General features: G+C 37.9%; 2 protein-coding genes and 1 long non-coding RNA gene across 3 annotated transcripts; 1 reads left to right on the top strand and 2 right to left on the bottom strand.

Moving 5' to 3' along the window:
- The first annotated feature begins 1,133 nt into the window (after positions 1–1,133).
- LOC109190181 lies at positions 1,134–2,009 on the top strand. The gene is made up of 3 exons (XM_019340632.1): positions 1,134–1,301; positions 1,487–1,631; positions 1,936–2,009. The coding sequence occupies exons 1-3, from the start codon at positions 1,134–1,136 to the stop codon at positions 2,007–2,009; spliced, it is 387 nt and encodes a 128-aa protein (XP_019196177.1).
- A 193-nt stretch (positions 2,010–2,202) lies between these two features.
- On the bottom strand, positions 2,203–3,489 carry LOC109190180. The gene is made up of 3 exons (XM_019340631.1): positions 2,827–3,489; positions 2,696–2,754; positions 2,203–2,467 (listed from the first exon to the last, which is right to left on the bottom strand). The coding sequence occupies exons 1-3, from the start codon at positions 3,487–3,489 to the stop codon at positions 2,203–2,205; spliced, it is 987 nt and encodes a 328-aa protein (XP_019196176.1).
- A 314-nt stretch (positions 3,490–3,803) lies between these two features.
- On the bottom strand, positions 3,804–13,662 carry LOC109190195. The gene is made up of 4 exons (XR_002055669.1): positions 13,419–13,662; positions 9,388–9,393; positions 5,260–5,263; positions 3,804–3,816 (listed from the first exon to the last, which is right to left on the bottom strand). It is a non-coding gene; the product is annotated as an uncharacterized LOC109190195 (long non-coding RNA).
- Positions 13,663–13,927: the final 265 nt, after the last annotated feature.

The raw sequence follows: 13,927 nt of genomic DNA, 5'->3' as shown, positions 1-13,927 counted from the left end.
AACCCATTTATCAAAAGCACATGGGTTATGATCAAAATTACCAACAATCTGCTTGTAACCATTTTTAATTGTATATATAATCCTTTTGGATCACTGAGCCAATACCACGAGTCCTCATAATCCGGACTAATAGGGATTCTAGATATACGAGTCACATCATCCGGATGAAACAAATCAGATAAAATATGAGGATCCCATGTACTAGTCTGTTGGTCAATTAGGCCTACCACCAAAGCTTCTCGCAGTTCTTCTGGCATAACTATCTGAACTAGGGGGTTGGGTCATCAGGTAACCATGGGTGGCCCCAAATTAATGTTGTTTTACCATTCCCAACTCTCCTACGTACCCCCAGAGCAGACCATACCATGTGCAACCATAATACTTCGCCAACAATAACTTGGAGAAGTCCCAATAGTCGCATCAACAAAGGAAGTCGTTGGATAGTAACGAGCTTTGTAAACCTTCGCAGCTAGGGAACCAGGATTAGTAAGGAATCTCCATGCCTGTTTCCCTAGCATCGCCAGATTAAAAGCACAGAGATCTTTAAAACCCAAACCTCCATATTTCTTAGGGACACATAGTTTATCCCAAGCTTTCCAATGAATTTTTCTCTCTGGACCACTTCCCCACCAATATTTATTCATCATCCTCTCAATGGATAAACAAACTGTTTCAGGTAGCAAAAAAACACTCATTGAAAAGATAGGCATAGATTTAGCCACACTTTTTAAAAGCACCTCCTTACCAGCATACGAAAGCAGTTTCCTCCACATAGGAAAAAACGGAACAAATTGCACTTTTGGTCCTGTGACTATTAGGGTACTGATAATTTGAGTATGTGACTTTCAAAACTCCCAATTTAAACCTTTAACTATGCAATTATTAGCACATTTGGTCCTCTTGGCCAAATTGCCTGCCAATTTTGGCCGGAAAAACATTTAATGTTTCAAATTAATTTGAGATGAGGGTAAAAACGTCATTGTGAGTGTATTTATATGGGGAAAAATCCTGCTGGGCTAATAAACGGCCAAATTTCCACCTCACTTTGGCGAGATTCACTTGACAGCTGCTGAGAAATTCCGACCGGCTTCCTCGACGGCGTCTGGACTGCTTCTCGACCTCCTCCGCTTGCAATGGCTAATTCGTATTCATCTTCTTCTTCTAATCATGCCAACGAGTTTTATGAATTTGGAGAAAGGTTTCCAATTGTCCATTGTAGATGTGGTGAGCAACTGAAAATACGCACTTCTTGGACAGCTGAGAACCCAGGTCGTAGATTTTGGCAATGCATGGGTGGTGATGTAAGTTAATTTTAGTTCTTTTTTTTTTTATGAAATACCTACGAAAACATCAATTTCGTAGGTATTTTTTTTTTTTGTTGAAATTAGTTTCAAACCCTAATTTATGAACATCAAATTCGTAGATATTTTCTGTTTTAGAAATTAGTTTAAAACCTTTTTTTTTTGCAATTTTTGTATTATTGCAGAGGAAGGTGGGATGTGATTTTATTGATTGGTATGATACTCCAATGTGCTATCGTTCAAAGCGAATAATTACAGGATTGCTAAAACGCATCAACCGACAAGATGAAGAGATACGAAAATTAAATTTGAAACTGAGAAGTGAACAAGGTTTGAAGTCCATGAACAAGGTTTTAGTAGTCTTGATTGTAATATTTGTAGCAGTAGTTGGTTGTAGGGTTTGGTAATGAAATTTCCAAGTTATGGTTTTGTGTCATGTGTGTAGTTTGGTATGTTTTGGTAATGTATGCATTATGGTAACCTTGCTGGTAATGTATGAATTATGGTTGGTTTTGGTAATGAATAAATTAGGCTTGGTTTTGGATATATATGTTTTGGTAATGTATGAATTCCAGGCTTGGTTTTGGTAATGAATGTATTGGATATTTATATTTTGGTAATGTATGATTTCCAGGTTTGGTGTTGGTAATGAATGAATTGGTCAGTTTGTACACAGTATATAGTAATGGAACTTGGACAAAAGCATGAAAGATACCTGTTGCATTACCATTCACAAAAACCAGTGTACTTTTAGTAGTTTGATACAAAACATCTAATGCAACCAAAAAGATACTAACTGGACTGTTTTACACAATATAACAAAAAACATTCAGACCTTAACTTATCCATCAGGTTTTCAAAACACAGTCATAAGCCAACCTAACAAGCACCTAGTTTGCAATCACTCAAGGTTAATTGGTTCACCCTTATTTCCAAAGAACTTGGACTTGAAGGTGGTCTTGCTCCTGGTATAATAGGGTTTTTTCCTATTGGATGGCCTCACTTTCCTTTTGCCCTTACTGTCCTTGGATTGGATTTCCTCCTGGTCATGTTGTTTTTGTGCTGCTGCTGGTAGGTCATCATGGTCATCTTGCTCCTGCTGCTGCTGGTCTCCATGTTCCTCATGAGGCTGGTTGTGCCCTGAAGGCAAGTGGATGGGGATTTGTCTGGTAGTATAAATTACCCTTTTTTTTTTTGCTTCAACTAGGACAAAACAAAGAAACATGAAAAGTAAACTTAGGCTTAATACAACAAAAAAAAAAATGTAGTTGTATATGTTATGGGAGGCCACAAAGTAAACCTTTTTATTTGGATTTGTTGGACATTTCCTTGCATTGTGGCCAGTTTGCCTGCACAGTCCACAATGTAATTGAATGTGTTGTCTGGACACATACTTTCCATCTATTGTCAATTCACCAGCTGACCTTGCCCTTAGCTTTTTTGGCCTCCCAACCTGCATAGCAATTTAGTCAAATAAAAGTTCATAGATAGGTCAATCATTAATGACTAGGCAATGCATATATACCTTGGCAGTATACAAAGGAGGCAATGGTGGGGTTCTGTCACATTGTGGCCACTCATCTGGACTTGTCATAGGGTTGATACAACCAGCATATACCTTCAAGTATATCTCTTTGGAGTAGCGGGGATGGACAAAGTCAGTAACTGCACCCTTTCCATACTTTTTCCATATAGCACAAATGGCATGTTTGCATGGAATGCCAGTTAGGTCCCAAACCCTACAAGAACATTTTTTCACCTTCAAATCAACCTCTTGTTGATCCCCATATAAATGGCCAACTTCAAACTTGAAGAAATCACATTGTGTTGCCAGGTATTTTGCTGCATCCTTCTCAATTTTCGTCAGTTTTCTCACAATTGCAGGACATATCAAAGATTTCCACTCTGCTGCTTTTTGTTTTTTCTCAAAGAATTTACCCATCAACATTTTCCTAAGAATTTCAAGACATTCTATAATTGGTTTGTCCCTTGCATCCCTTATAGATCCATTCCATGACTCACAGATGTTATTTACCAACGTGTCACAGTGAGACTTTGTAGAGAAGTGAGATCTAGACCACTCTGTTGGACTCTTATCACCAAGCCATTGGTATGCATCTTCATCTAAGCCCCTAAGTTTACTTAATTCAACATTGAATGCATTCAAAGTGGTTGCACAGCTTGTCATTTTTCAGAGTTTTAATCTCTTTGCCATTATTGAAAGCATAATTTTGCACAACTTCTCTAAACTATTGTTTAGATGCAAAAGTCATTCCTAAGCTAAACTGGGGGTCTTTCATGTCTGTTGCAGCTCTAAATATAGGCCACTTACCCTCAACATCACTATCAGAATCAACAATTGACTCCTCATCTGAAAACTTAATTTCCACCTCATCCTTTGTCATCATTTTTTTTTTGCTACTTTCCAGACAAGCATCATCCACAGTTCTAGCTTCTTTTGCTAAGTTTATAGCCCTCTGTTGTTCTGCAACCTGCTCATCTACCTTCAAACACTCTACCTCAATTGCATTTTCCCAATCACTTTCTGTCTCCAGTACTTCCATATTAGCATCAATCAAGTCCACCTCATCCATTGTTTCAACCCAAAACTCCAACATATTGCCTGGGTTCTCCTCATTCAATATACATATTACATCCATGTCAGACTTCAAACCATCATTCGAAAGGCAATATATTAGTGCTCCTACTTCACAATACCCTAAATTTTCAATCATATCCTTCAACACTTGTAAACAAATTTCCCTAGCTTCCATTCTGTCATACACTTCTACATCACCACCCATATATTTAACCTCACCTACCCTATTTATTATTCCATTATGGAAAAGGAAAACATAAAAAGGTCCAACTCCATCCCCTGTAAAGAAACCAATTACACATGCAGTAGTCAACATACTGGACCCCACAGACCACAAAGCAATAAAGGTATACAGAAATGGTTCCTAATCCCAGTTTATGCACATGGCATCTTGACAAAAGTATAAATATAGTGGTGGTGCCCACACAACACAACACAATAAGACAAAATGTTAAAAATACTTGCCCATAAATGGTCCCCGCAGAACAAAACAACAGTACATAATATATTCTATGCATATATAAAGCCTATGACAAAACCCTAGATATGCAGTAACTGTCATTCTACTCCACACACACAAAATAGTCAACCCAAACAATAAATATGCTCATACACTATCAATTTCTTCAAATTTAAACTCCGAACAAAAGTTTTCTTACTTAGTTGTAGAGCCATTCCAGTCGCAGATGATGAATTTCGCACTCTCCAAACCCAGAAGATGATGTCCACAATCGATGCTCCAGACCACTTGACACAATCGATGCTCCAGAAGATGACTAGTCGAAGATGATGTCCAGTCGCTCTACACGGATTCGTTACTTTCGTTCGAGCTTCCAGTAGTCGAAGATGAGGTTAAGTTCTCTGGATTTTCCCCCAAATCGTTGCTTTCCCCCCAATATGCAAGTGGTCTTGTTGACTAACTGACCGGAAGGTGTTTTCCCCCCAAATAAATTCACTAGCAATGACGTTTTTACCCTCATCGCAAATTAATTCGAAACATTAAATGTTTTTCCGGCCAAAATTGACCGGCAATTTGGCCGGGATGACCAAATGTGCTAATAATTGCATAGTTAAAGGTTTAAATTGGGAGTTTTGAAAGTCACGTACTCAAATTATCAGTACCCTAATAGTCACAGGACCAACAGTGCAATTTGTTCGAAAAAATAGCTGTTTTATTTCTTCCAATAAAAGACGGCAAGCCAAGATACTTCCTAAAATTAGGAGCTTGGACCACCCCAAACAATTCGCCATTACCTCCCTGTCCTCCTCTGTGGTATTTTTGCTGAAGCAGATATTAGATTTATGATAATTCACCATTTGGCCAGACAACTTTTCATATCTCACCAAACATTATTTAACCACACTGGCTTCCTGAATATTCACCTTAAAAAATAAAAGGCTATCATCTGCAAAGAAAAGATGTGAGATTGGGGGGCTCCCCTAGCCACTCTGCAATCATGTATTGTGCCTGCCATCTGGGCCTTCTGTAGTAACATAGACAAGCCTTCCGCACAAATAATGAATAAATAAGGAGACAGGGGATCTCCTTGCCGGAGCCCGCGGGTAGGGATTATTTGACCACTAGTCACACCATTTACCATAACATTGTATGTCACAGTAGTTACACACAACATAATCAGCTTAATCCATTTTTCATCAAATCCCAACGCCTCCATCATTTTCTTCAAGAACGGCCACTCCATCTTATCATAGGCTTTTGCCATATCCAACTTTAAAGCTCCACATCCCACCAAGCCACATTGCTTTCTATTTAAATAATGGCCCACCTCAGATGCCACCAAAATATTATCTGTGATTAACCTTCCTTGGATAAAAGCACTCTGGGACTCCGAGATTAAGTCTCCCATTAGCGGTTTCATTCTATTTGGCATCATTCTGGCCATGATCCTGTATAACACATTACTTAATGCAATCGGTCGCATGTCTGCAGCCGTCTCATGCACACACTTCTTAGGGATTAGCACAATATTCGTTTCATTTAAACTTTCTGGGAAAGTGCACGAGTTCAGAGCATTCACAATAAAAGTAGATACATCCCCTCCAACCACATCCCAAAAATGCTGATAAAAGCCCGGATTCATACCATCCGGCCCCGGGGCCTTATCAGGAAACATAGAAAAGTTGTTTTCACCTCATTAATATCAAAAGGTCGCAATAGAGCAGTATTTTGCTCGAGAGATATCCCAGGGGCGAAGTTATCAAATAAAGGATCATTGCATACAGAATTACTAGAGGCGGAAATATCATTAAAATATTCCAAAATAACAGAGCTCATATTCTCCCCTTCCACCCACACCCCATCATAGTTCTTTAATCTGTCAATAAGATTCTTTTTCCTACGAACAGAAGCATACCTGTGATAGAATTTCGAGTTGGTATCAGCCCCACGGAGCCAGTGCTGTTTTGCTCTCTGCCTCCAGAATATATCCTCCTGGGTTTCCAGTTGGGACAATTGATTTTCCAAACTGTGAAATTCGGCAACCGCTTCCGGATCCCGTCTGTGTCTAATTTCTTCCTGCTTCTTACGTAATTGTTTAATGCGGTCCCCAAATTTCAGAAAATGATCCCCGCCCCATTGCATCAGACTGTCTCCACATTGCTGCTGACAATTCAGCAACCCCTCAGTCCTCCCATCCTGTCAGGCAGTCTCAACCACACCCCTACATCCTTCATCCAGAAGCCAGGTCATCTCGAACTTTAAGCCTCTCGGCCCCCTATTCCCTCGTATACATGATGCGTTAATACTCAGGAAGAGTGCAGAGTGGTCTGATGTGTGAGTCTGTAAATTTTCAACGCACCTATTCACATCTCCCCAAGATGCCGTTTCCAATACCTTGTCTAGTCTCTCCTCAATCCAATTACTAGTGCCCTTGCTCTTATCCCAGGTGAACTGATGACCTCTCATAGCCAACTGTATTAGACCACAATTATCGACCGCCTCCCCAAAACCACGAAGGAGACTGTCCGGGTGTGGGTTACCCCCCTCTTCTTATGTTGATAAAGAAGATCGTTGAAATCCCCTATCACAACCCAAGGCAGAGGAGATCTCCCACTCAAAGTTTCTAGCAGATCCCATGCTTCTCTTCTCCTATTTCGGTTCGGATTACCATAAAAGCATGTCATACGCCACACCCTATCATCACGAATACGAACTTCCACATCCACATGATTTTTAGAATAACTCAAAAGTCGCGCAATATTATTCTTTTTCCAAAACAATGCTAGGCCACCACTCAACCCTGCATTATGAACATAAAATAAACCCTCAAAACCAAGCTTAATACGGAGGCGTTTTGCATGCATCCGACGAACCTTAGTTTCCATTAAGTACACAAAGTCTTGCTTCTTACAGGACACCATGTCCAAAATCTCGCGAACTGTCCATGGGTTGCCCAAGCCATGGCAGTTCCAACTTATAGTACTCATTGGGTCGGGCGGGCCTGGGAACCAGAATCCGCCTGCTGCAAGTTTTTTGAAAGTTCAGCCATGATCACATCATCATCACCTTGTCCATACCCATTACTATCCTCCCCCTCACGACGCTGTTTAGCCACCGCCACAAATCCAGGCTCACCACCGTCATATGCTCGTTGCGCCATGGCAGGACGCTGCCCTCCTTCGACCATCCTTGCCGCCGGTAAAACAGCCGGCGCCTGCCGATTCGCTGGCAACAACCAACTGCCCCCGATCGGTCTGGGGCCGCGGGAACTTCCTGCTCGTAGCTCCAGGCCGAAAGGATACTCCTCAACGAGCAACACAGAGTTCCTTGCACCTCGGCAAAATTTGTAAGCATGGCCTAGCATCCCGCAAAAGAAACAATATGTGTGCAGTCGTTCATACTGAAACGAAACCCAACAACTCGTCTTGTCTCGCTTGATAAACTTCATACGTGTTTCAAAGGTTTGTCAATTGGTAACGAAACCCTAATTCGATAAAAAGCTCTCCACGGCACATGCACAAACTGATCATCCCTTTTGACAAACCCTCCGAGAAAATTTCCAATCTGCTCCAATATCTTCCCAGACGTATATCCCATTGGCAACTCGTGAACCTGCACCCACATATCCACCGAATCAAGAATAACATTCACGGGCATAACTCCATCCGGTACCCGCTTGCACACCAAGGTACTATTGTTGAAAGACCATGGCCCCTCATTCAGAACCCGTTCTACATCCGTTATGTGATGCAAAACGAAGAGGAACAGCCCTGGTTGTATCTCCGTGGCCTCAACACCACTGACCGGTTGCCAAACAGAGGCCATTACTTGACTCATGAACTCAAGCTTAACAAGCTTCCTTGTCAAGAAACGGCCAACAACTCCCCATGATTCCTCCACCGCTTCGATGGACGCTCCCTCGCTGTCGTCGACCTCTTCTGTAGGCACGAAGGCGGCCTCCTCCTCTTCAAGAACAAGATCCGCCCACTTGGCTGTGAGCCATGCGGCAGACGTCGATGCTGATGTCGTTGCCATCTCTTTGCTAGCAGAACCCTAAGCTACGCCGGAAGTCAACCGGAAGAAAGTCGAAGTAGTCGACGAGAAGCCCTAGAAACCCTAGGTAGAGAATTAATTATGATATAATTGTTTTGTTAGTTAATTAAGCTAATTTTAGGCAAACTATACCAAGGATCCGTGTTTATTTTATATTGTCGATCATACTTCAAAATATATTTAAATTATGTACTTACAGTTAGCATATTACTTACAAATAAATTGAAGGTAATATTGGAGAATATGGGTATGATGAGGGTGATGGGAATTAATATTTTCAAGTTTGTACCCACTTTTCTATAAGTTTTAAATTTCTCTCCAACAAGCAATGAGATACAAGACTTAAATTTATGAGATACAAGAAGATGTTACGAAATTCTTAAATATCAATTCAATTGTTACTGCTCTTGATTCTTTTCTATCAGGCATAACTGTATCAATATCAGATCATTAAGCTTTAAGCATTTTGCCTTGATTAATTGAATCCAAAGTGCAGGGGTCTTATAGTCATCTGATCTGGTATATCACTCTCTCTTAGGGGGGTGTATTCAATCATGACTTTCATAGAGTTTTAAAGACTTTTATGAACTTTAAAAGTTTGGAGGTATTCAATTCAAACTTTTAGAGAGTATTTAAAAGTCAGGCGGTATTCAATCAAGATTTTTAAAGAATCTTTAAAAGTCGTGTGGTATTCGATTAAGACTTTTAGAGAGTCTTTAAAAGTCACGTGGTATTCAAAAAGTTATGAACTTTTGTAGACTTTTTAATTTTAAGACTTTTGAGACTTTTTCTTCTCAAATATAAATAGTTGAAATCCAACCATCAACCCCAAGATTTCAAAATTTTCTTTCTAACAACTTTGAATATTTTTTCTCTCTATTTAAACTCTATTTTTCTCCCTATTTAAACTTTATAAACCTATCTAAATTTAATAAAATTAATTTTTTCTTCATTATCCCATATTTTCCTCATACCTAAAACTCTACCAATTTTTTTCTCTCTCCTAAACTTTACAATCTTCCTCTAAAAATTCGAAATAATATTATTTTTACTTCATTATTGTTTGTTCATATTGATTTTTATTTTTTCAATGAATTTTTTTATCCCTAACTTTCTCTAATTCTCCCTAAATACATGAACAAAGCAAATTTTTCATCATCAAATTTTAGTATATGTTTCAAAATATTCATATAAATACTTATATGTTTTGATTTTTATTCTTTTTATGTTTATATTCGTAATATATATTCTTCCTATTTTTAACAAGTTACTACGAATAGCGAACTACTATTCGCAACAACAATTTGAGGTTGCAAACAGTAGCACCTTCTTGTTGTTCGGAGTCTCTTGTTACAAATAATAGGTATTTGCGTGATTTCTAGCAATACATCAAGTATATATATATATATATATATATATATATATATATATATATATATATATATATATATATTAAATTTTTATTTTATTTTTATTTTATGCAACTTGTAATTATATTTTTAAATATTTTATTTGATAAATTCTTTTATTATAAATTTTATTATTCAATATTGTTATAAATTTCTAATGAAATAATTTTTTTATTTTTATTAATATTAATATATATAAGTAATTAGCATATAAGTCTCAACCTACATACTATGGAGATAAGTAATAATAATGTTGAGAATGTTGATGTGGGTGAAGAACTATATAATAAGATAATTTTATGATATATTATAAATGTTTTGTAAGAAAATTATACAAATGATAAGAATCAAAATCATTGAAAGTTTGTAAGGATGTATTCAATTTAGAATTTCAATGACTTTTGTAGACTTTTTAAAATAAAAAGTTGATAAAAGTCAATGAATGTTTTTTATATAGACTTTTATAGAGTCTTATAAAGTTTTAAAAAGTTTTGAACGACTCTATGAAAGTCAATCAAAGTTTATTAAAATCTATCATTTTAAAAGTTTTTAAAACTCTACAAAAGTCATGATTGAATACAGCCCCCTTATTCTCGTTTTGTTTACTCATTAGTTGTTTTACTAATTACTACTTTACAGCTTTAATAAATACTACCTCTCGTTGTTAGCAATGGCTATGATGATGTTTCCATCATTTGTATGAAACAAAGGGTTCTGGGTTGATATGTTGCTCATGAGTTTTAATTTGGATCCTATTCCAAAACTTAAGTAGCAATTTGCCCCCAATCTTACCTTGATATGAAAACATAGTTTGAGCCTTTTTCCTTTCTTAGCACAATTGTGATGGTGTCATGGTGGTTTCAACTTCCAAGTTCCCATAATATGTTTATTTAACTTGTGTTTTAAATTTACACAGAAAGGGATGAAGTTGTTAACTTATTGTAAACTTGTAATTTCTAAACTTGTAAGTCGTAATTTGGACATTTGAATTTGGAGTTTGTCAGTTTGGAGTTTGGACATCTACATTTCAAAAATGTAATTTTGTATTATATTTCATCTTAGTTTTGTAAGCTGTAACATGTAAATTAGTAAATATGTAATTTTTAACTTAAGTTTATAGTTCACTAAGTATTTTAGGTTTTTTTTTTTAATAAATCTGAATATAACCGAAATCTGATAACAAACCAACCGAACCTGAAATATCAAAATCCGAATAGATTACCTTCTAATAAAAGAAGAATTGGACAGGATGGTTCTAAAAACCAAACCACTCGAAACTGTCTAATGCATAGGACTATTTATAGGTGGAGTTTAGGGTTCAATCTTGTAAATAACATAAAATTTGGGGTATAAAATGCAATTGTCTCCCTAATAATTTGAATATAAAATATAATATCTCATCCTTAATTTGTCATCACTTTGTCTAATTTTCATTGTCATCCACTTCCCTAATAATTTTCCTTCAAGGTGATACATAATATATTATAACATATTATTGAGGAAAATGAGATATCGTTGCCTTTCATGCCACTTTTAACTATCATGACATCTGTATATGGCTCTATGGTCTTCATGAAGATTATAGCCCTTTGAATTATCTTTTCACCAGTTCAAGAATCTCTCAATTTGGATATTTTTGCAGTGAAATATGAGCACTCCTTGGAGTCTTAGTTGCCTACATTCCTCGTCCTTCGATCCGAGCGGGCAAGGCCCAGGAGAGGACGTAGGCGACGTGTTCGATGAAATGCCTTAGCCAATTCTATTGGTCTAAGAGGCTAGGTACGAATCGACCTAGCATTTGCAAGACGGCTTCCAAGAGTGGCCGCAAGTTACACCTTCCAAATCCGTCTTCGTAGACTAATGCATAAGAGCAAAGCCCGCACTCCGACTTCTTGTTTCATTTTGTGAATTTTCTTGCTTAGTGTTGTATTCCCTTGTTGTTCCCACTTTGCTATCATGTATATTTTCGTATTAGTAGTTTCTCATTAGGACCTTTCCTAGATAACTCGGCACATTACCACTCCAAGTTGTCATCCACGAGAGAACAACACTTGGGAGTTTTCGCTTTCGTTTCACGTCTTATCATTTACCATACACTTCACATTCCAACTCACCCAAAGAATACTCCTTCATGAACCCAAATTGGTTGCATGCTTGGCAAACTGGTGTGAAGAGTGTGTTCCCTTTATGGTTAATTTTATCCCATTGATAGGGGTTTTTGTTTCCTTAGTATATTTCTTGAGTTGCATAGTATGGCACATGGTTAACACATTTGCTTGATGATATGAGGGATTTCACCCCCTCCGTTTTCTTGCACATTCTTCTTGATTGACCATTTGTTTGATTAAGCTATCTTTGAAGTATCTTTGACACTTATTTATTCTTCGTTTGATTGAAAGCTTGCTTGAGGACGAATAAGAGTTAAAGTGTGAAAACTTGTGATAAGTGCCAAAGGCACTCATTTATAAGGGTCTTTATGTAGTTACCTAGTGCCTAATTGTAATCCTTTGTGGTTGATTTATGGTCTAATGTGCTTGAATGTGCTAATGTGTTGCAAAGCTCTACCATATCTTGCACTTTGGTGTTTATGAAGGGAATTGAGCTTAAAGGAAGGCATATGGGCATGAACCGGAGCATCCCAAGAAGAGAGCAAGCGGATCCTTTCAAGAAGAAGCATCCACGATCGTGGATAAAAAATATAATGCTTCCACGATTGTGGAGTCCTTGTGGATTGAAAACAGAATGTTCCAACGAGCAGGATCCACAATCATGAAGAGAAACGCCGAATGGTTTAAGTGTGCAATCCACGAGCGTGGAGGGCTCGTGGATGCAATGCATCGTTGAAATTCAAGTGTATTTGGGAGGGAAAAGCTATTTAAGCCTAGATTAGATATTTTAGTAAACACTAGTAAATGATGAGACAGCCGAGAAGGCAATACCTGAACGGTGCACTTCCAGCTCGAGCTTAGAAAGCGAGAGCTCAGGCGAAGAGAAGGGACTCATCTACCTCTACAGCCAGCACGACTCAGATGAAGATCTATGCCTAATGGAGAAAGACGAAGAGGTAAACTCTCGATCCTCTTTTTCTACCCAATGTGAATCTAAGTCAAGCTGTGATGAAGATCCTATGAATTTGGTTCTTAAACTGATGAAGGACTTCAAGCTAGTCAAGAGCACTCTAAAAGAAAAGAATGCTCAACTATTGGCTGAACGAAAAAATTTTAAGGGCATTATGCTAAAAAAAAAAAAAAAAAAAAAAAAAAGATGTTGAGCACAATCAGCTAGTTTGAAAAACAAGTTCTCTTGTTAAAGGAAGAGTGCAAAGCAAGAGAAGTGAGAGAGCATAATTTTCTAAGATTGAACTTCATGTGTAAGTTTTATCAACCAAAAATAATCCTTATATATTATACCCCCACCAACTACTGGTCCAAAGCACAGGACCCTCAGTTCCACCACCCAATTCACAGGGAAGATCAGCACTGTCATATCTCAACCACTTACAGGAACTCTTTTGCTCCATGAAACTGTTTTCGCCATCCCATGGACTCCTCTAGCCAGTAATACTACTGGATTATCAGCAATTGTAGAAATATGACATTTGAAATTCAAAAAATAATATTATTTAGGCAGTAGCATCTGGTTGAACACTCACACTCAAAGCATGTAAAAAAGAATGAAATTTTTTGAAAAAAGTACACAAATTTGGCGAAAACGTTCCGGGAAACTTGTCGCCGACGTTGCTCGTAGTCATAGGTCGCTGCTGACCCTTCTAATAGCCGATGCTCGCTACCGATACTCAGACGAAGGGAGGGAGATGCGCCGGGGGAAGGAAAACACCGTTGCTCATCATTATCGCTGCTCACGATGCCTTCGTCGACAAGAGAGGGGAGTCCGACCGTCGTAACCTTCAATCGTCGTTCAGGTCACCGAAGCTAGTGGAGAAGCGGTTGCAGAAGGTTGTGGAGAAGTGGGCTAGCGGCTAAAGAAGTTTGTGGAGAAGGGGCTGTACAAGTATGCTAGGGTTTTATTTATTACAGATTATTATTTAGGAGTATTCGAATTTAAAAAAAAAAAAAAAAAAAAAAAAAAAAAAAAAAAAAAAAAA

Source organism: Ipomoea nil, unplaced genomic scaffold, assembly GCF_001879475.1.
Source record: "Ipomoea nil cultivar Tokyo-kokei standard unplaced genomic scaffold, Asagao_1.1 scaffold1574, whole genome shotgun sequence".
NCBI classification, from domain to species: Eukaryota; Viridiplantae; Streptophyta; class Magnoliopsida; order Solanales; family Convolvulaceae; genus Ipomoea; species Ipomoea nil.
This window is presented reverse-complemented; position numbering and strand designations above follow the sequence as displayed.

What these genes read in the sequence shown, in the direction of transcription:
- LOC109190180 (XM_019340631.1), bottom strand. Translation starts at nt 3,489, where the DNA reads ATGACAAGCTGTGCAACCACTTTGAATGCATTCAATGTTGAATTAAGT. An exon ending in CTCCTTTGTATACTGCCAAG is followed by an intron (nt 2,755 to 2,826) that starts GTATATATGCAT and finishes ATTGCTATGCAG; the next exon opens with GTTGGGAGGCCAAAAAAGCT. An exon ending in GAATTGACAATAGATGGAAA is followed by an intron (nt 2,468 to 2,695) that starts GTATGTGTCCAG and finishes TTATACTACCAG; the next exon opens with ACAAATCCCCATCCACTTGC.
- LOC109190181 (XM_019340632.1), top strand. Translation starts at nt 1,134, where the DNA reads ATGGCTAATTCGTATTCATCTTCTTCTTCTAATCATGCCAACGAGTTT. An exon ending in GGCAATGCATGGGTGGTGAT is followed by an intron (nt 1,302 to 1,486) that starts GTAAGTTAATTT and finishes GTATTATTGCAG; the next exon opens with AGGAAGGTGGGATGTGATTT. An exon ending in GAAACTGAGAAGTGAACAAG is followed by an intron (nt 1,632 to 1,935) that starts GTTTGAAGTCCA and finishes TATGATTTCCAG; the next exon opens with GTTTGGTGTTGGTAATGAAT.